At 35.8% G+C, this 23,891-nt stretch overlaps 1 protein-coding gene across 2 annotated transcripts; it reads left to right on the top strand.

The window, feature by feature from the left end:
* Nucleotides 1–394: 394 nt before the first annotated feature.
* On the top strand, nucleotides 395–23,624 carry LOC149133333 (uncharacterized). 2 transcript variants are annotated; one of them, XM_089360013.1, is made up of 2 exons: nucleotides 395–509; nucleotides 21,501–23,624. In XM_089360013.1, exons 1-2 carry the CDS (start codon nucleotides 461–463, stop codon nucleotides 23,411–23,413), a joined length of 1,962 nt encoding a protein of 653 aa, XP_089216139.1. In that variant the 5' UTR covers nucleotides 395–460; the 3' UTR covers nucleotides 23,414–23,624. The 2 variants fall into 2 exon arrangements, with proteins under 2 accessions (XP_089216139.1, XP_089216138.1); XM_089360012.1 differs by lacking the exon at nucleotides 395–509 and adding an exon at nucleotides 11,863–11,965.
* Nucleotides 23,625–23,891: the final 267 nt, after the last annotated feature.

Here is a 23,891-nt window from a genome sequence, read left to right as displayed (position 1 = left end):
ATTTCAGAAACTAAAATTATACAAAGTGGTGAAGAGAATGAATTACTGTATTATCAATTTTAGTCTGTAGTGATTATTACTAATTTACTATTTATTCTCCTAGAATGTAACCAATTGAGATTGGTTCTAATTCTTATTGAATGGATTCTGTAGCTTTAGCAATTAAAATTAATGAGAAGGATTAAATAAATAAGCAAATACCTCGTTATTTCACCTAAAATGTCAAGTAGCAATTTAAAAATAGTGAAAAAACTCGTGAATTATTTATAATGAAAATAATTATTTGATATATTAATTCAACAATTTCTTCTCTTCAATAGACTGAATTGATGTGGATACTGAGAGGGTAGGTGTCCACGCAATGATTAAACTGACTATATAAATAAGAGTCAGAAATGAATGAGTTAAATCGTGAGCTGGTTTTTGAAAAGAGCATAGTATTTGTGAATATTACACAATCATGAGGCATTTGATGGTTATATTTTATTCCTGGCATCTCCTATTTGGCAGTAAGTATATTTTGAAGAATTTTTATTGTTAAATTTACATGTATTTTATCTTTAGATTTTCTGATTATGACAAATAACTCGTTTTTTACATGAAACATTTTATAGAACTTAGGTTTTACTTTTCATATATTTCAGCTTTGCCATTATTTTAAACATGTTCCAAACGACACCTTTGCTAATCTGTATATCTATAAAAGGCAAGATGTGCGTGTGTGTGTGCGTGTGTGTGTGTGTGTGTGTGTGTGTGTGTGTGTGTGTGTGTGTGTGTGTGTGTGCGTGTGTGCGTGCGTGTGTACATGAATGTAATTTATGCACGTCCACAAATTAGCACGCATATCGCTCCAATTTTAGGAGGACATCCGTCACGACCCTAGCTATATTTTCGGCAAATTATTTTCCCCGAGGCACCTGCGGATAGCGGTAAAAATCGATTTTCAATCATAACTTTTACCAATTTTGAAGTTTGCTAACATGAGTTAAGTCTCTTCTTGCCATAGCGAAGTGAAAATGTGTGTGTGTGTGTGTGTGTGTGTGAGGGAGAGAGAGAAGTGGTGTGTTGGTGTATGTGCGTGTATGTGTGTGTGTGTGTGTGTGTGTGTATGTGTGTGTGTGTGTGCGAGGGAGAGAGAGTAAGTGATAGCGTTCACCAAAAATAAAAATGTAAAATGTTATTTTTTTCTTAAACACGAGATATAGTCTTCAGATTTTTGAAAGACACTATATTTTATAATCAGATTATATATACTTTCTCACACAACAATTAAGATATATTTATTTTAAAATCACTTATTTATTTATTTTAAATCGTTCATCGTTCTCCCCCCCCCTCACTCACACATACACATTACTTTGGGCGCGAAAGAGTTTTGTTTTTATTTTACGCCGAGGAAAAACGTGTTTTGTTGAGAATCCATTTAACAACACATAAACAAAGAGGTAGGTAACAATGAATTACACAATATAAATGGGTAAAATTTCCAAAGCTTCCACCACACCCCGTTTTTCGAACCACAAAAAGGGTTTTGTAGCATATTAGGAGGCCAGAGTAGTTGATTTCACGCAAAAAATCCGATTTTTTTTTTCTTAGTGAAAATCGTGCGAGTGTTAATCTAAAGATTCACCAACCTTTTCTCCATTCATTTCTGTTTATGAAATTCTCTGTACGTAATATTATTTTCTCGGTGGTCAAGGCAAATGATGACTGGCAAAGCAACAGTGCCCTAATGCTAACATTAGATACAATGACCTGATTTACAATAATGCGCTGATTGAAATCGAGGATGCCCTACTCAAAATGGGTGGGGCGGCGCTGAACACATTCCGTTTGCCATTCTCATTGCGACAGGACATTAACAGACTCCCATCAAAGTTACTTCTGGAGTTGTCGCATGACGCTGATGGCCTTGCGGAGTACCTGAGAGTAAATGAACCGAAATTGCTCCCTGATCAGAGGCTGGTGTACGAAACTGTCATCAGAGCCATTGAAAAACAAGCGGGCAGCGTTTTTTTCCTCGATGCTCCTGGAGGTACCGGCAAATCCTTTGTAACACAATTAATTCTTGCTGAGATTCGTCGCGAGAAACAAATCGCGCTAGCCGTTGCTTCCTCAGGAATCGCTGCTACGTTATTGCCGGGAGGTAGGACGGCGCACTCGGCATTCAAGCTGCCTTTAGATTTGGTGAGGGCCGAGGTTCCTACTTGCAATATTGGCAAAAATTCAGAGGAAGCAGAAGTTCTTAGACAGTACCATCTCATTGTATGGGACGAATGCACAATGACCAATAAGGGTGCCTTTGAGCCGCTGGACCGGTCACTGAAAGGTATCAAGGATTCTACAGCTTCTATGGGTGATGTAACTCTATTGCTTTCAGGAGATTTCCGGCAAACCCTTCCTGTCATCCCTAAAGGGAGCCGGGCTGATGAAGTGCGCGCATGCCTTAAGTCATCTACGTTGTGGCCCCAGGTTAAGACCTTAAGTCAAAGCACAAACATGCGTGCACACTTGCTTGGTGATAGCACGTCTGCAGCATTTGCTGAAGACATTTTAGCCCTTGGAGAAGGCAAGGTCCCTAGGAATGATAGGGGTGACATATCCATCTCCGAACTGTGCAACACCGTAGACAACCCTTCCGATCTTTTGGAAACAGTGTTCCCCAATCTGGAAAGTAACTATGCAGACATCAATTGGCTCAGTGAAAGAACCATCTTGGCCCCCCAAAACGTAGCTGTCAGTGCTATCAACGACCAACTCATAAGCGCAATTCCGGGTGAGGAGCGCATCTACAAATCGATTGACCGGACCTCTGACCCTCACCAGACATTGTCAATTACCCTATCGAGTTTCTTAACTCATTGGAGCCAGCAGGGCTTCCACATCACATTCTTAGGCTAAGGGTTTGGTGACAAATTATGCTAATCAGAAACTTGCTTCCGCCTAAACAGTGCAAAGGGACCCGCTTAGTAATCAAGTCCCCGACGTCCAACTTGATTGAGGCCACCATTGTTACAGGGTGCAGGAGGGGTGAAAATGTTTTCATTTCAAGGATGCAGCTTTATCCCTCGGTGTCAGACATGCCGTTTAACTTCCGCAGATCGCAGTTCCTGGTGAGACGATGCTTCGCTATGTCCATCAACAAATCCCAAAGTCAAACACTATCGGTGGCAGGCATCGATTTGGGGTTTTCCATTCAATCAGGATAAAAAATTGATAAACCGATTCCTTATATGATTTCCCACTAAAATTGGCTACACCCCATTTTCAACCATAACTTTTACCAATTTTGACACATTTTGCTCAAACTTCATGCCAGCATTACTTAGGACTCATGGGAGCTTTGAATGCTTTAAGTTCTCAAAAAAAAAAAAAAAAAAACAATCGATGAGTGGAAATAATCGATAAACCGATTCCTTATGGGATTTCCCAATCAAATTGCCTGCAACCCATTTTCAGCCGAACGTTTACCAATTTCAACGGATTTCGCTCAAATTTGATGTTTCATATGTTGAGAAAAATCAAAAGCATTCTTCAGGCACAAACCACATACCATAACGAACTAAAAAAAAATTGAATAATAGAAGAAACGGGAAATTACCAAGAAGGCAGCATATATAAAACGCAGAAAGTAAACAGCTGAAAGTGAAAAAAGTAAAAGAGCTATTGTCCTAAGACCTTAAATGATAAGGGTGGGAAGATATCAAGTCAGTCAGGAAAAGGCGGTATTTTTCAATTCTTGAAAACATATTTTTGTATTTCTAAGTTATGAAGTTACTAATGGTTTATACAATAAGTTGCGAAAAGACACCTTTTCCTCTAAATGTAAGAAAGCTAACGTAGAGAGATACTATGATATCAATGATGAAGCTAAACTCCTCACTAAACGTAGTAATATCGATGATAGATTAGAACGCTTTACTAAGAGCGAGGCGTTAATTACTTTAAAAGACCTTAAGTCTAATTTTTGTGATAATCTTACATCTAGATTGTTAAATCCGGTGAGATCTGAAAGTGGGCTAGTAGCTAAAAAAAAAAAAAAATTTAGATACATTAATAATAGAATTAGGGAAATTACTGGGCTTCAACAATGGAGTAACAGTTTTCCTGTAATGGATTGGTTTAAGAATATAAAGAATAAGAATGAGGTTAAATTTACCCAGATTGATATTATAGACTTTTATCCCTCTATATCTAGATTGCTGCTTGATAAAGCAATTGAATTTGCTATGACAATATTTTATCTGGCATGCGAGGAAGACACTATTGTTCAGTAGAGGATTAGCGTGAGTCAGACAGTTGCGTAGTGACGAACTATTTGATGTATCTATAGGGGTCATATGATAGTGCTGACGTCTGTGATCTTGTGAGTTTATTATATTAAACACATTGAGATATAAATGCCCATCTCATGACGTTGGCCTATACCGTGATGACGGGTTTGGTTATTTCCCATGGGTGTGATGGTCACATCCTTGATAGATTTAGAAAGCAACTTATTTCTACCTTTAATCAATTAGGACTTAAAATTACAGTAGCTACTAATCTCTTCAATCTCTCTATAGTTGATTATTTAGATGTTCCCCTAGATCTAAATTTCTCATAGTATAAACCTTTCCATAAACCTAATGAGAAACTCGCATATATACATAAACAGTCTTGTCACCCTCCTGTAATATTTAAAAATCTGATAGCTAATATTAATAATAGAATGTCTACCTTCTCTTCTAAAGAAATTTTCGACAAACCTGCCCCCTATTATAACAAGACACTAGCCAATAGTGGCTTCAAAGATAAATTAATATATAATGCCTCTAATAATAATCAAAACAACAATAATCGATCAAATGCCATCAAAGATAATACATAACTACTCTAGTATTAATCAGAATAATAAGAAACCTAAAAATAGACTAAGGAAAATTATTTGGTTCACCCCTCCCTTTTCCCTTAATATAAAGAACTAACACTGGTAAAAGATTCTTTCCAGCAGCTCACGGATACAGGAAAATATATCTCCTGCACTTGATGTTTTCTATTACGGCAGTGTGGTATCTCAAATGTTTCAGGAATGGTATAATACTTCAATACTAAACAAACAAGCTACATTGCGTGTTCACTTTGGAGAAAATTATGAAAACGCATTTTGGAATGGGAAATATTGCTCGTTTGGTGATGGCTATACAAACTTTTATCCTTTCACAGATGCTGATATTGTCGGGCATGAACTTGCGCATGGCTTCACATATCAACACTCTGAATTGCTTTACTTTGATGAGTCTGGATCTATGAATGAGGCTTTTTCTGATATGACAGGAGAAGTCAATGAAGCTTATATAGATAAAACTGACTGGTTAGTTGGATTCAACATCATAAAAGATGAGGAAGCATTGAGATTTATGGCAGACCCATCCTTGGACAATAAATCTATAAGTCATGTGGATAACTTCACTAAACAAATGGATCCTCATCATGGAAGTGGGATTTATAATTTTATGTTTTACTACATTGTACACGAATTAAAAATGGATATCAAGGAAGCTTACCGAGTTTTCCTTATTGCCAATGAAATATATTGGCATCCTCATTCAGATTTCACTTCTGGGGCTTGTGATGTGTTGAAGGTTGCCTACGATCTTGGGCAAGATCTAACCCCCTTTATTAAAACCTATGAACTTGTGGGAATTAAACCATGTGATGTAGAGAAACATATTCGAGGATTGCCATTTAACAAAACAGTCTCAGGTATTACAGTGTCAGAGAAAGCAAACCCAGTCTTTGATTTTGTTTATCCAAGCTGGGCTGGGAATATTACAATTACTGCCACTAGTATGTGTGGTGAAGTTCATATTAAGGTATCAAAGAGCAATATGCTAACAGAGGGGGATGGTTCAGACCCAGTTACATTGTTAGCTGAAGGCACATCAGAACTGAATTTGGGAAAGCCAGATGGACATAATTTCTTTGTCAAATTATCTCCAGAATCTACTGAAAATTTAGAGAATGTTAGTATACGTGTTACTTATGGCTGTGATCCATATTTTGTTGTAGAGTGAGATATGGATAATTTGGCTTACTTTAGGATGTGTGCTACAGAGATTAGGCATTAAAATATTATCAGATGTTTAACTAATGGTTTCAGGAATAATTAATATGTCCAATAATTTACAATTTAATCAATAGATATTTCATAATTGCTTGCATTTCCAGATGACAGCAATTTTACTTTTTTTAATATTTACTGAAAATACAAATGGGAAATAAAAACAAACATAATTTGAATCTTAATTATTTCATTAAAAAATACCATCTTTCAAATTTCAGAATTATCAGCTTTTATTTTTTTATTTTACTGATGTACTACATTTGCAATGTTTGCAGACTTTTACAAATCTCTCTCTGTTTTTCCCTCTCTTTCTCTGTTTCTCTATCTCTTTCACTCTCACTCACTCTCACTCCCCTAATGCATGTGTGCGTGTGTATACATACATACATACATACATACGTACGTACGTACACACACACACACACACACACACACACACACACACACACACACACACACACACACACACACACACACACACACACACACATATATTTAAAACACCCCTTTGTAGGACCTCTTTTTCCTCAGTTTGTTACTTTATATGGATATATATATACACACATACATATATACATACATATATCAAAATTCAGAGAGTGAAACAGGTAAAACGCACGCTGCATGTTTTTTTTTAGCTAGTTGAACCTCTTGATGTAATAGTTTTGCGACGAGTAACACTGAATGTAATTAATCATCTGGCTGAGATTATCTTAATGAAATGAATGCTATACTGCCACTCAGAGTTCCCATGTCAACTCCACCACAGCTGTGAGTGGAAATGGAAAGTGAAACCAATAGTAGAAAATAAAAAATATTAAACAAAAATGTGAAGATGTATGCCAAGAAAACCGATAAGCAATAAGCATAGAGTTAGACCCAAGAACATGCAAGAGTGTGTCGTTTAAATTTGAAGAGTAGGAAGAAAAAGAGAGAGAGAAGGGAAGAAAGAGGAACGAAATTAAAGAAAAACAATGGTCATCATTAAGGGTAGAAAACTAAGAGAGGTGAAAACAGATTTTGCTGACTGCCAGAATCTTGTCGTCCAATTTAGTAAGGATAAAATGGTGATGTTCTCTCTGCAGATATACAAGGCGCTAGTACAACAGGCCTACCCACTTGCTTCATAGTACATACACCTACACGCCAACAGAAATACACGTAGACATAAACACACACACACACACACACATACTCATACACAGACTGCATGCACACAGAGAACATGTAAACACGTATTCGCACGTAAATACATATGCAAACACACGTGTGCCTAAAGGCGCGCGGTCGCCCTACGATCCAAGGTACTTTTGAATGAGCTGGGGCTGGTTATATGAAACTGATGTAGGATACAGCCGTGAGCTCACTTTATTTGTGGGGTCTTCGCAGTCACAGCATATCTCCAGCGGTCTCGGTCTTTCGTCATCGCTTCTGTGAGGCCCAACGTTTGAAGGTCATGCTTGACCACTTCATCCCATGTCTTCCTGGATCTACCTCTACCCCGGATTCCTTCAGACGTTAAACGATGATGATATATATATATACATATACATATATATATATATATATATATATATATAAGCCAAAGAAGCTACAAAACCCGTGCCTATTGAACATTTGCTTCTTTCATCAAATAAATGAATAGATAATAATAATAATATGATAAAGATAATGATGATAATGGTTTCAGATTTTGCCACAAAGGCAGCCATTTTGGGGGAGGGTATTAATCGATTACATCAATCCGCAGTGTTTCACTGCTACTTAATTTATCGACCTAAAAAAGATGAAAGTCAAAGTCGACCTCGGTGGAATTTGAACTCAGAGCGTAGCGACGGGCGAGTTAGCGCTTAGCATCTCGCCCAGCTAACGTTTCTACCAGCTCGCCGCCGAACAGCTACAATATTTAGGAGAGTTCTTGGTATGTAAGGTTACTTGTTGTAGCCCGATGATAAGGACTTTTCTTTGCCAACAGTCTAATCTGTTGTGTGTGTATGAAATAATAATAATAATAATAATAATAATAATAATAATAATAATAATAATAATAATAATAATAATAATAATAAAAATGAATTAATGATCAATAAAGTCATAACTGAAGACAGCCGCAGAAAGAAGAAAGGCCTCAGTATGCCCTGGATCGACTACCGAAAGGCTTTCGACAGTGTTCCCCACACGTGGATCCTCGAAACACTAGCCATAAACAAGGTGGCACCAATTATAATAAAATACATAATGCACTCTATGAATAAATGGCAGACAGTGCTATAGTTCCAAACAATAGAGGGACTGGTGAAAACGAAAGCCATCCCCATTAGAAGAGGAATATTCCAGGGAGACACGCTCTCTCCACTCCTGTTCTGCCTGGCACTCACACCTTTAACAGAATTGCTAAATAGAACTGGATGCAGATACAAATGTTACGGCAAAATAGTCAGCCACCTTTTATATATGGATGACCTAAAATTATATGCTAGAAATTATAAAGAGCTGGAAACACTACTACAGACAGTACATGGATTTACCAAGGAAATAGATATGAAATTCGGATTAGAAAATTTTGCCAAAGCAACCCTGAAAAGAGGAAAACTAGTTAAGAGTAGCAACATCACACTAGATAAAGCAAATGAAATAAGAGAACTAGACGAAAGCCAGCCATACAAATATTTAGGAGTCAATGAACTAGATAGGATACAACACACACAAATGAAAGAAAATCTTAAGAAAGAGTACTATAGACGAGTTAGATCAATACTAAAAACAGAGCTCAATACTAAAAACAAGATAATAGGTATTAACACTTTAGCTGTCCCAGTTATAAGTTACAGCTACAATATCCTTAACTGGACACTAAACAAACTATCTAAAATAGACAAGAAAACAAGAAAAATAATGACAGGATCTAGGATGCACCACCCAAATTCTGACATAGAAATGCTATATATACAATGTACAGAAGGTGGTAGGGGTCTTATACAGCTGGAAAACTATTATAAAATAACCACCATAGGACTGCAAAAGTACCTACTTCAGAAGCAAGGAAAACTAATACAAATAGCTACAAAACACGAGCAAAACAAAAAAACTGTTTTCAGTATTTAAGGAAGCTGACAAATACAAACAAGAAATCATACTACTTAACAAATACGAAGAAGAAGAAGAAACAACAAAAGCTATAAAACAAATGAAATCCAAACTAAAACTAGAACAGCAACAGACCATGATAAAACGATGGCAAGAAAAGCCCCTACATGGTATATACTGGGCTAAACTAAATGCAAAAGAAATAGACAGAGAAAAATCCCAGCAATGGTTGAGAAGCTCAGGACTCAAAGCAGAGACTGAAGGATTTTTAATTGCTGCAGAAGACCAAAGCCTCCTCACCAGAAATTACCAAAAGCATATAATGAAAAGAAACATAACAAGTAACTGTAGAATATGTGGCGATGGACAAGAAACAATAAATTATATTATCTCTGGCTGCCCAGTCCTGGCTAAGAAGGAATATATTCACAGACACGACAGAGCTGGGACCTATATACACTGGAAGCTATGCCAACACTATGGAATAACAACAGAAAATAGATGGCATAAACACACGCCAGAAAAGATCACAGAAAACGAGAAAGCGACCATACTCTGGGATATGCCAATACACACAGATAGAGAAATTAAGGCCATTAGACCAGATATAGTTGTCAAAGATCATGAAGGAAAAAAATGCTTTCTAATTGATGTATCAATACCAGCAGATGATAACGTTTCCCTAAAAGAAATGGAGAGACTTTCAAAATACAAAGACCTGGAAATATAGGTAACTCGAATGTGGAATCTAAAAACAGAAACAATTCCTATCATAGTAGGTATAATAAAAAAAATATTCAGACAAATACATAACAAAAACACCAGGACTTACAAATATATATAACATACAGAAAATTGCACTACTGGGCAATGCACACATCCTACGCAAAACACTTTCAATACAGTAACCATAAGAGCATCACAACAAACCACAGCACATACCCAAGGCACACAGAGCTGCGCTCGGTAGTGAAGTGAAAGCACGTTATAAAAATAAAACTACTGAACAACAACAACAACAATAATAATAATAATAATAATAATAATGATAATAATAATAATAATAACAATAACAATAATAATAATAATAATAATAATAATAATAATAATAATGAGAAGAAGAAGAAGAAGAAGAAGAAGAAGAAGAAGAAGAAGAAGAAGAAGAAGAAGAAGAAGAAGAAGCAGCTGTCGTTTATGTCAACAACAAAATGAAACCATTGATCATGTCTCCATGTGCAGTCTTCTTGCGCCTACAGAGTATCTCAGTAGGCATGATAGAGCAGCTCAATATATTCACTGGATAATTTGCAAAGGCCTGGACCTGCCCCATGATAAAAACTAGTGAAAACACAAACCACCTCCAGTGCTTGAAAATGGTCACATTTCACTCCTCTGGAACTTCGCCATTCAAACTGACAGAAAGATAGATGCGAATAGGCCAGACATTATATTGAAGGACTTCAGACAAAAATCATGCCTGCTCATTGATATGACTGTCCCAATCGATATAAATATATCTGTCAAGACCTACCAAAAACTGAGCAAGTATAAAGATCTTGAAATATAAATTGGCAAAATGCGGAACTTCGAGGCTAAAACAATACCTGTTGTTTTAGTCTTGAGTCAGCAACGGTTCATGATAAGACGATGGCAAGAAAAGCCCCTTCATGACAAATACTGGGTTAAAATAAACAGAAAAGAAATATACAAAGCAAAATCCCAACAATGGCTGAGAAGCTCAGGACTCAAAGCAGAGACTGGAGGATTTTTAATTGCAGCACAAAATCAAAGCTTTCCCACCAGAAATCACCAAAAACATGTAATGAAAAGAAATACAAATAATTCTAGAATGTGAAAATGGAAAAGAAACAATAAATCATATTGTCTCTGGCTGCCCAGTCCTGGCTAAGAAAGAGTATATTCACAGACACAACAGAGTTGGGACTTATATACACTGGAATCTATGCCAACACTATTGAATAACAACAGAAAAATGATGGTATAAGCACACACCAGAAAAGGTCACAGAAAGTGAGAAAGCAACCATACTCTGAGATATGCCAATCTCCATTAATCTTAATCTTTTGGATCATTAACTTTAAATGTAAAATCCATGTTAAAAGTGAGGGTTAACTAAACTAAGACAAAATACATGTTTTGTAAGGTTATGATGGTTCAGTTATAGTATTTTTAAAAAACTTTTCCAGACATTTCTGAGATTGGAGAGACTTTTATGAAAGAAATGGATGAAAAATTATTTCAGAAACTAAAATTATACAAAGTGGTGAAGAAAATAAATTACTGTATTATCAATTTTAATCTGTAGTGATTATTACTAATTTACTATGTATTCTCCTAGAATGTAACCAATTGAGATTGGTTCTAATTCTTATTGAATGGATTCTGTAGCTTTAGCAATTAAAATTAATGAGAAGGATTAAATAAATAAGCAAATACCTCGTTATTTCACCTTAAATGTCAGGTAGCAATTTACAAATTACTCGTTGTGAATTATATATAATGAAAATAATTATTTGGTATATTAATACAATTTTTTCTCTTCAAGTGTTGGTAAGCAATAGATTGAATTGATGTGGATACTGAGAGGGTGGGTCGCCCACGTAATTATTAGACTAACTATATAAATAAGAGTCAGAAATGAATGAGATAAACCTTGAGCTGGTTTTTGGAAAGAGCATAGTATTTGTGAATATTACACAATCATGAGGCATTTGATGTTTATATTTTATTCCTGGCATCTCCTATTTGACAGTAAGTATATTTTCAAGAATTTTTTATTATTAAATTTACATGTATTTTATCTTTATATTTTCTGATTATGACAAATAACTCGTTTTGTACATGAAACATTTTATAGAACTTAGGTTTTTACTTATGGATATTATTTCAATACTTATATGATAGACACTGGAAAGAATGAAGAGTAAAGTTGCTATCACCGTCGAGATATGAACCTAGGTTTTAAATATATGATATTGATCACAGCAAAATATTTATTACTCATCTCTAGTATTGCAGTCAGGAGTCTGCTGAGGCGCATACAGTGAAACACGCGCACGCACGCACACACACATGCACATACACACACACGCGGGCACGAACACGCACACACATGCACATACACACACACACACATACACACACGCACGCACACTTACACATACATATTATTTGATTAGCTTTCACTCAGTGAATTATGCATATTCCCTTGTTGATTTTTTGGTATGGTTCCATATATCGTCAATTTGTTTTAGTTACGATCGAAATTTTAGAAATCTCTTTTGCTTCTTATAGGATATCTACGCTTTTGTCATCCCACTTGAATCAGACTTTGCTGACGTTTTTGTTTTTTTGATGGTAAATGTGAACATAAAAACAATTTATTTCCATGTGAATAGAAATATAAAGAAAAGATAAGCTAAAAGTGCGCTTGAAATTCTTAAAAGATATCTTTTTATTTACTTAAATGGTTTCACAACTTCATAATTTTCAAATGTTATGTGAACTGAAGAGATGTAGAATTGGAGGCATATTTTTATAATAATATACATACATGCATACATACTTATATGCATATATGCATACATACGAACATACACACACACACATATATAAATACACACATACATACACATACATACATACATCACTGGAACTGTAAAAATCTGTAAAACCTTTTAGAAGTTTATCAGTTAAATATGACCATATCTAGATATGTAAGTATATGCATGAGAAGACATACATAAAACAAAACATACAAATCTGCACGTATGCGTACATACATACAAAAATACCCTGTTGATGTTGTTGAAGTTCCAATGAATGAGCCTTGGATCTAGGTTAGAAACCGGCTTTTTCTCTACTGTCAAGAAATCTTGAAATAAAACTGATAATGACATACATACACACATACAAACATAGATATATGTAGATAAATACATGTGCAAACTCACTTGTGTATGTGAGTATATATATATACATATATAAATAAATATCATTTCCCCTCAGTAATGGGTGAATATAATATTATGATCAGCTTTTAGTCACTCATGAGCACTTCTAGACTTTACTAATTTTGTTCTCAACAAAAATCCAATGCATTTTCTTTAGCAATAACGGTTCACTTCTAAGCTACATTTTGCGATAAAGTAATTGAACTTTGGTTCTTTAAAAAAAGTTAGGTGAAAATATGTGAGGTCAAAAATTTAAGAGTGAGGCAAAAAAATTCAATTTCAATCAAAATGTCTCAATTATGTGAAAAGAAAAGTATTTATTGAGTTTAAAAGAGTGTGCTCATTGAGAAGAATCTTTTGTGGAAAATCTCGTTAAAAAAATATTAGCTATACCATAAATACTGTGGTTTAAGTAATGAAAAAATGGTAATCCCCGAAACTGACTTAGAATCAAAATATTTCAGCCATTGTTAACAGAAACTACAATAATTGTGTTCAAATGAAAGAGTTGTATAAGAAAATCTTATAGTGAAAAAGCTTATCAGAAAATATTAGCTACAGAAAATGTGGTGTAGATTTAAGTGATGAAATAGAGGTGAACATTTCATGAAATCAAAATATGTTTATCATGTTAAAAGAAAAAAAATAACACTATTTGCTTGCAAATGAAAAAATTCAAGACAAATAGTTTGGTAAAAACCCTGTCTAAAAATATTAAGCATAAAACATTATGATCTTTTTTGATTTCATATTCATTTTTATTATCTTTACGTATTAAAATATGTACATATTAAAATAATATTCACTAATCAAAAAAACTAATTATCAATTATTTAATTAGAATATAACCTCATTGTATTCTTTTACTTGTTTCAGTGATTTGACTGCTGCCATGCTGGAGCACCGCCTTTAGTCGAGCAAATCGACACCAGGGCTTATTCTTTGTAAGCCTAGTACTTATTCTATCGGTGTCTTTGCCGAACCGCTAAGTTACGGGGACGTAAACCCACTAGCATCGGTTGTCAAGCGATGTTGGAGAGACAAACACAGACACACAAACATATACATGCACATACATATATACGACGGGCTTCTTTCAGTTTCTGTCTACCAAATCCCCTCACAAGGCTTTGGTTGGCCCGAGGCCATAGTAGAAGACACTTGCCCAAGGTGCCACGTAGTGGCATGTGATTGGTAAGCAAGCTACTTTATTTCATATGAATTGACCATTAAGGCTTTACAAAGAGGGGACAAACAAGGACAGACAAACATAAAGTAGCTGCGGGCTGGACACAGACATTAATGAGAAGAGGGTGATAACAAAAAAGATGAAATAAAAATGGGAGCGGCACCGGCGCCCGCCGACCGATAACCCTTCGAAAACATTGTTCATTACAAATCACATAATCACAATTTACAACTTTCACCGTTCCTGGTTACTTCAATCCTCCACGTCCGGGCCCCCAAGCAAGTTTCCTGCTGCCTGCAGGAAAGCCTGTATTGGCAGGCCTGGATCCACGAAGGCAAACTCCTCCTTGTCACATATCTTCTCGATTTCGTTTTTCTCATTTTCACTTATGACCTCCGCACACAACTGTGGAGGACAACATGGGTGATCCATAAGGACCGAGACGAACCTTTGGACGGTCCAAAAAGTCATTCAAAAACATTTCTACAGGCCCTTCCCTGACGTAACAGATAATGAGTTCTGGTTCCTCAATATCGGGAAGGTTCTCATACTTCTCTGTCAATGGCACAATTCCCACTGACAGTGTCTCCCTCTCCGGTGGCACACTTCCCACTGGAGGGGTCTCGGGGTCGGTCGGCGTCACAGTAACTTTCACCGCCCGTCTCCCGCTTTTTTCTTTCTCTTTCCTTTTTTTCCCCTGCGGGAGTTGGAGCCTCTACCGGCACACCTGAGGGGCCCTCCTCTTCTCCCGCAGACTGTACTTTTACTGGTGAGCAACTGTCATTTTTCATCTGTCTTTTTCTTTTCGTGGAGGCTTCCGCCTCCACGACTTTCTCCGTCCATCACTCCAATGGGGGGGGGGGGGGGACACACATTTCCCATCACCTGCTCTAGGGCCTTCCTACATACATACATACATACTTACATATATGCATATATGTATGTATGCAGGCACATAGGCATACGTATAAAAATTTATATGCAAATATGTATGTTCACTGACACATACGTCATTTATTATACGCTCACTGTGCGCATGTGTCTATCGATATTTGTTTAGGATATTTGTTTAGGTATGAGTATTGATATGCATGCGTGTGTGGGGTGCGCGGATATTTAATTTATTTGTGTGTGTGTTTGTGGGTGTCCGTATGTGTGTGTGCTTGTGGGTGTCCGTATGTTTGTGTGTAGCGTGTGTGTCCGTGTGTGTGTGTGTGTGTGTGTGTGTGTGTGTGTGTGTGAATATGTATTTGTGGTCGAACGAATCAGAGGTGTGATAATAAATCAACTCTGAGTAAAAATCCCTGAAAATGGTCAGTGGTCAGTTGTCAACCCGTACTGAATCAAAGAGCCAATTAAGATACAACAGATAAGAATCACAAAAGACGTATACTTAATGCATGATATGTGCGGTGAACACAATCGTAGGTGTGTCTATATATGTATATCTTTATATGTGTGGGTATGCGTGTGTGTCAAGATATCCTTGTATGTACATATATATGTGGATGGTTTTATGTTATGGACGTACATATCTGTGTTGTTAGATATGATTAGATGTATGTATAGACACACATATATATATATATATATATATATATATATATATATATATATATATATATATATATATATAGGGTTGTCTATAAATGTGTATATGTGTGCGTATGTGTATGTGTGCATGTATAGGTGTATGTACAAATATACATAGTCTAGGCAAATATTGGAATAGGTGAATAGGTATAGTTATGTGTGTGTGTGTGTATCGTCAGTAAATCATAAATCCGTAAAAGAAGCACACTCTAAGTTATAGAGCAGTAGAGTATATAAAGATAGACGTGGCCGGTTTATGAGGTTACCTTGGGTTTCACGTCCATAAAGCACTTAACTTTACAGCGTTTGTTCAGACCCTAAACCTGTTGGCCTATGGCTTCTCTAGCAAATGGCCTTTCTAGAAAATGGAGGAGGAAAAGACTTCGTTGCTATGCGTCAACAACAAGGTATTATCTCCCTTTGACTGCTATCTGTAATTAACCTTGACTGTTGGTAGATCCCAGGACTCCAGCATAAATTTCCTGAAGTGCGAGCAGAGTCTGAAGACCTCCCTCCTGGAGTTAGGGATATTCCCCTCATCCGCTCGGCTATGCACAGTTTATAACGCTTGATCTCATTTTTGTACGGGCCTGGATTTTCTAGGATCTTCCATGATATTATGTGTGGAGTTCTTTTGTCTTTCAGCCGTCATACATGGCTGGCTAAGGACGTAACATATCTACTGTCTGGAATCCTGAAGAGGCGCTGTTTGAATGTGTTTCCGGAACATTTGGTATATCTTCGTGTGCGGGTGTTGGCGATATTATTCCTGTTGATGTTTACGTAGATGCCACGGCTGTTGATGGCGCTGGTATTGTTGGTGTTTATATCGTTAAAACTGGCGTTCGTGTCGGTGCTGGCGCCGGTTCCATTAACGCTGGTGTAGGGGATATCCTCGGTAGTGACGCTGTTGTTGGTGCTATTGGTGGTATTATGACCATCTTCGTTGGAGTTTCTGGAGCTGTTATCTGCGCTGTCGAAGTGGCTGATGTTCTAACTGTTGTTATTATTATTGTTAACGATGGCACTGTTGCTATTTCTGTTCGAGGTTGCTACCGTTGCTGTCGATATTGTTATTGTTATCACTGGCGATGGTGCTGCTGCTATTCCTGTCTGCTGCTGTTGCTATTGGTACTGTAGTAGTAATTGGGAGAGCTGCTGTTGCTACTAGGATCCATCAGCCAACAGCGTTAATTATAGGGCTTTCCTATAAGGTGTTATCCACCCCTGATTGGAACTCTCCCGTATGACATGTACGCATGCTCAGTGATTTGCTTTAACAGTTGCAATCAGCTGAATGCACATTGCCAGTGACATTTGACATAATTACCCACACTCTGTGGTCAGGATTCTTTTTTTGGTTTGATGTCGGTATCGAAGGGATTACCAGACACAGGACAATACAGTGAGAGCAGCTTTCACTCACATCGTGGTATTCCATGCTGTGTACGTGTCTGTCGTGGTAAAATATGCCACTCCTTAACTGTTGCTTTGATTTCATCCGTAGCACGAGGTAATTATGTCATTATCTGTGAAATTCGGCAACTTACAAAGATCTTTAAATCAGGCAATACCTCACCGAGAGGAGATATAAGCTTCTGCTTATTCCTGTCTGAAGTATCGTCCGATACTTCAGACTTATCATCTGATGAATTTACTTTGTTGACATTCTTCATCGACAGAATTTTTATTCCTTTCAACCTTTCAGTCAAGTCCGCCTTTCTTCCAGTAACATACTGTCCATATAATCTTAAATATTTCTTTAACTCAGGCACAGTAAGTACTTCGATAGCTGAATCATCAAGCTGCTTTATATCCATGATAAGACGTAAAACAATAACAATGGCGTGGGTAGCCTCCGGAAGTTTAATTATCTACATGGAGCGCTGCCTAGCCAAGGGAGATAACCTACTTATAGGAAAGCCCTATAGATAGCAATCAAAGGGAAACAATCCATTATTGTTGACTTATAGTAACGAAGTCTTTTCCTCGTCCATTTTCCAGACAGGCCACTTGCTAGTGACGCCATAGGCCAACGAGTTTAGGGTCTGAAGAAACACTGTAAAGCTAAGCTCTTTATGGTCGTGAAAATCAGAGTAATCCCCAAAACCGGCCATCTTTATCTATCCCCCTCTCTCTCTCTCTTTCTCTGTCTATATGTCTGTCTGTCTGTCTGTCTGTCTCTCTCTCTCTCTCTCTCTCTCTCACACACACACACACACACAACAACAACAACTGTATATATTATTTATTTGAAGGTTAAAATACATGAAAGTGCTACTGATAGTTTCATATGTTGAGAAAAATCAAAAGCATTCTTCAGGCGCAAACCATATATCATAGCGAACTAAAAAAATATTCAATAATAGAAGAAACGCGAAATAACCAAGAAGGCAGCATATATAAAACGCAGAAAGTAAACAACAGAAAGCGAAAAACGAAAAGTGGAAATGAAAACACAAAGACTAAACTGTAAAAAATGAAAAGTAAAAAAGTAAAGGAACTATTGTCCTAAGACCTTAAATGATAAGGTTGGGAAGATATCAAGTCAGTTAGGAATAGGTAGTATTCTTCAAAATATATTTATGTTTTTCTCTGTTATGAAGTTACTAATGGTTTATACAATAAGTTGCGAAAAGACACCTTTTCCTCTAAATGTAAGAAAGCTAACGTAGAGAGATACTATGATATCAATGATGAAGCTAAACTCCTCGCTAAACGTAGTAATATCGATAATAGATTAGAACGCTTTACTAAGAGCGAGGCGTTAATTACTTTAAAAGACCTTAAGTCTAATTTTTGTGATAATCTTACATCTAGATTGTTAAATCCGGTGAGATCAGAAAATGGGCTAGTAACTAAAAGAAATTACTTAAAGACATTAATAATAGAATTAGGGAAATTACTGGGATTCAACAATGAAATAACAATTTTACTGTAATAGATTGGTTTAAGAATATCAAGAATAAGAATAAGGCTAAATTTACCCAGATTGATATCATAGACTTTTATCCCTCTATAGCTAGATCGCTGCTTGATAAAGCAATTGAATTTGCTAAATCATTTGTTGATGTTGACAATATTTTATCTGGCATGCGAGGAAAACACTATTGTTCAGTAAAGGATTAGCGTGAGTAAAAAAGTTGCGTAGTGACGAACTATTTGATGTATCTATAGGGGTCATATGATAGTGCTGACGTCTGTGATCTTGTGGGTTTATTATAGTAAACACATTGAGATATAAATGCTCATCTCATGACGTTGGCCTATACCGTGACGACGGTTTGGTTATTTCCCATAGGTGTGATGGTCACATCCTTGATAGATTTAGAAAGCAACTTATTTCTACCTTTAATCAATTAGGACTTAAAATTACAGTAGCTACTAATCTCTTCAATCTCTCTACAGTTGATTATTTAGATGTTCCCCTAGATCTAAATTCCTCATAGTATAAACCTTTCCATAAGCCTAATGAGAAACTCGCATATATACATAAACAGTCTTGTCACACTCCTGTAATATTTAAAAATCTGATAGCTAATATTAGTAACAGAATGTCTAACCTCTCTTCTTCTAAAGAAATTTTCGAGAAATCTACCCCCTCCCCCTATTATAACAAGACCCTAGTCAATAGTGGCTTCAAAGATAAATTAATATATAATGCCTCTAATAATAATCAAAATATCAATAATCGATCAAATGTCATCAAAGATAATGTAATACATAACTACTCTAGTATTAATCAGAATGATAAGAAACGTAAAAATAAACCAAGGAAAATTATTTGGTTCGCCCCTCCCTTTTCCCTTAATATAAAGAACTAACATTGGTAAAAGATTATTTCCAGCAACTCACGGAAACAGAAAAATATTTAATAGTCGTTCTCTGAAATTTAAATGTTTTTACAGGGAACAACTTTTAAAAAGGCTTCACACATACAGAACTTCAGCATTATATATTAAGATGGGCAACACACACACACACACACACACACACACACACACACACACACACACACACACACACACATACTAAATAAAAAAGAATGATAGGTATTTGTATGTATGTGTGTATTAATGTGCATTCTGTGTGCATATATATATGGTCGTAATAATAATGACCTCTGCCGATGAAAGTCCCAATCCACAACTAAGTCTTAAGTGTATATATATATATATGGGAGAATGTACGAAAAAAAAAACAACAGACGAGGACAGGTGGTGTAAACAACAAAAGGACGTATTAGTTTGACGCTCGGGCATACGGAAAGTCTTTAACGTTTCGAGCTACGCTCTTCAACAGAAAGAATACGGAGAAAACAAGGAGAAAAACACGGAGAAAAAAAAAATAAAAGAGTGTTAGTAAAAGTGTTTTAAAAAAGATTGTTAAATTTTCAGATTAACACCCGCACGATTTTCACTACAGTGTTAGAGTTGGAGTTTTAGGGTTAGGTAGGTAATCGTGCGGGTGTTAATCTCAAGATTTACGAAAAGATTTTCCAAAAAAACTCACAGTTTGTAGGGAATAAATGTTTGTCGATCGTATTTGAAAAAGATGTGTGACTATTTTTTTTTCTGTTGTTATCATGGTGAAGGACGAGTTAGAAATAACTTACAATTCCCGCCAATTAGAATGAGGTATATATGTATGTAGTATTAAAATGAAACCATTAAAGTGAAACTGTCATTACAGTATCGAAATGTGATTGTTTCAGTTTTGATACTGAAATAGTTTTCTTTTACTGTCAGTGTTTCTCCTTCCTTTCTTTTTGTATTTGTTGTTGGATTGTTCGTAAAGCTTCATAAGAGAAAGTAGGAGTTGAAAGGATTTGTATTAGAAAGAGGAAATTAGATTTTATTAGGGAGAAAATGTTTACTTGTGTAGTTTAATGTCTTTTATTCGTTATTAGGAATTTCTTTGAGTGAAAAAATGACGCAGTGACCTAACAAATTGTATTTAGAATATTAATTGCGATTCTTTAATCCAAGAAATTTGGAATTGTGTAAATGTATGAATTTCAAACATACACACACACACACACACACACAGAAAATCTGCCTTTTATAGATAAGATATTTGTAATGTGTTTAGAATTGTTAAATTTTCTCTTATGTTCTGTTGAAATAATACATAAACGATTTGCAGGCCTTAATTAACTTGTAGCTTCCAGATATTGATCGTTGTTTTACTAAAAGGACATTCATTTCCATTCATTTAAAACTACTCGATCCTTGTAACAAATCGCCTCCCTATTTCATCAAATATTAAATTCACTGCAGAAACACACTGAATTTCTCTTTGGATGAATTTATTCACACTAAAATAGGTTAGACTGATGTAATTTTTTTTATTGGGCAATATATTTTAAATTATAAGCTCATATTGGTATTAATTTGAATTGTTAATAAATTTAATTCTTTTTTAAATAGATACAGACCTATTTTTGTTGTTCAGTCACTATGTTTGTATATATTGTCAAAAAATTCGTCTTCGTTAAAAAGAAAATTCTGATGTCGCTGTTATTAATAATTGTAATGTTTTCATTCTTTAGGTTTGTTACTGATAAAGACATCTGATGCAGCTTATCGTGTTGATGCTCATGAAAGAGCAAGGAGGATGATTTATCATCCATCAGCTCCGTTTCAGCGGCGTCATTTAGATAAAGCTGAAGTAACAGTCAGAGATCTTCTTGGTTTGAAAGAGTATGAAGAAGTTGAAGAGTCAAACCGTATCAAAACAGCTGAAGGCACAGAAGTTTTACGCTTACAAGAGAAGTTCTTAGGTGTTCCTGTTCTTGATGCTTCATTAACTGTTACAGAAGATAAAGATGGACATTTGACTGGTGATGCAACAGGAACATTTATTCAAGGAATTGAAGATGATATTACAAATGTACAACCAAAGCTTTCAAAATCAGATGTCTTTGATATTGCTTTTAAAGCAGAGGGAGACGAGATTTATGCAAATAGTATCCAGCCAGAATGCAAAATTATAATTTTCATGGATGAAAAGGACAAACCTCGATTAGCATACTATATTAATTATCGAATAGAAAATAAGGAAGTTATCAAACGGCCTACATTTGTCATTGATGGTAACACTGGAGAAATACTGTTGAAATATAACAATTTAGATACCATTTCCAGAGTACTGACTGGTTCCGGCGGGAATGACAAATCAGGAATATACAAATTTAGTGAAAAAAAGAGCAAAGCTTTTGCAACTCAAATTGGTGAAATGTGTTTCCTTGAAAATAATTATGTAAAGGTTATGGACATGCAAAACAGTTATGATGAAGTCTCTAATAATACAGATCCTATGTATTACCTTTGTGATGTGGGTTTTAATGATAGTGTCAATGCAGCCATATCTCCTGCACTTGATGCTTTCTATTACGGCAGTGTGGTATCTCAGATGTTTCAGGAATGGTATAATACTTCAATACTAAACAAACAAGCTATATTGCGTGTTCACTTTGGAGAAGATTTTGAAAACGCATTTTGGGATGGGGAATTTTGCACATTTGGTGATGGCCATACATACTTTTATCCTTTAACAGATGCTGATATTGTCGGGCATGAACTTGCGCATGGCTTCACAGAACAACACTCTGGATTGCTTTACTTTGATGAGTCTGGATCTATGAATGAGGCTTTTTCTGATATGACTGGAGAAGTCACTGAAGCTTATATAGATAAAACTGACTGGTTAGTTGGATTCAACATCATGAAAGGTGAGGAAGCATTGAGATTTATGGCAGACCCATCCTTGGACAATAAATCTATAAGTCATGTGGATAACTTCACTAAAAACACGGATCCTCATTATGGAAGTGGGATTTATAATTTTATTTTTTACTACATTGTACAAGAATTAAAAATGGATATCAAGGAAGCTTACCGAGTTTTCCTTATTGCCAATGAAATGTATTGGCATCCTCATTCAGATTTCACTTCTGGGGCTTGTGATGTGTTGAAGGTTGCCTACGATCTTGGGCAAGATCTAACCCCCTTTATTAAAACCTATGAACTTGTGGGAATTAAACCATGTGATGTAGAGAAACATATTCGAGGATTGCCATTTAACAAAACAGTCTCAGGTATTACAGTATCAGAGAAAGCAAACCCAGTCTTTGATTTTGTTTATCCAAGCTGGGCTGGGAATATTACAATTACTGCCACTAGTATGTGTGGCGAAGTTCATATTAAGGTATCAAAGAGCAATATGCTAACAGAGGAAGATGGTTCAGATCCAGTTACATTGTTAGCTGAAGGCACATCAGAACTGAATTTGGGAAAGCCAGATGGACATAATTTCTTTGTCAAATTATCTCCAGAATCTACTGAAAATTTAGAGAATGTTAGTATACGTGTTACTTATGGCTGTGATCCATATTTTGTTGGAGAGTCATATATGGATTATATGCTTCACATGAGGATGTGTGATGACGATTATGGGCATTAAAAATATTATCAGATGTTTAACTAATGGTTTCAGGAATAATTAGTATGTCCAATAATTTACAATCTAATCAATAGATATTTCATAATTGCTTGCATTTGCAGATGACAGCAATTTTACTTTTTTTTAATATATAACTGAAAATACAAATGGGAAATAAAAACAAACATAATTTGAATCGTAATTATTCCATTAAAGAATACCATATTTCATATTTCAGAATTATCCTTTTTTATTTTACTGATATGCTACATTTGCAATGTTTGCAGACTTACAAATCTCTCTCTGTTTCTCTCTCTCTCTCACTCTCCTAATGTATGTGTGTGTGCGTGTGTATACATACAGTTATACATATCGAAACGTCTAGTTAGAATAGAGGTAGCTGACGAAGGATTAATTCCAAGTGGCTATCTATTTTCCTGTGTTCGTTCCGTGGTCTGTAGTTCATTGTTCTAACGTCCTGTACCCTGATATTCATCTA

Source organism: Octopus bimaculoides, chromosome 11 (assembly GCF_046866305.1).
Source record: "Octopus bimaculoides isolate indiv1 chromosome 11, ASM4686630v1, whole genome shotgun sequence".
NCBI classification, from domain to species: domain Eukaryota; kingdom Metazoa; phylum Mollusca; class Cephalopoda; order Octopoda; family Octopodidae; genus Octopus; species Octopus bimaculoides.
Note: the sequence above shows the minus strand (reverse complement) of the source record. Positions and strands in the feature narration are given on the sequence as shown.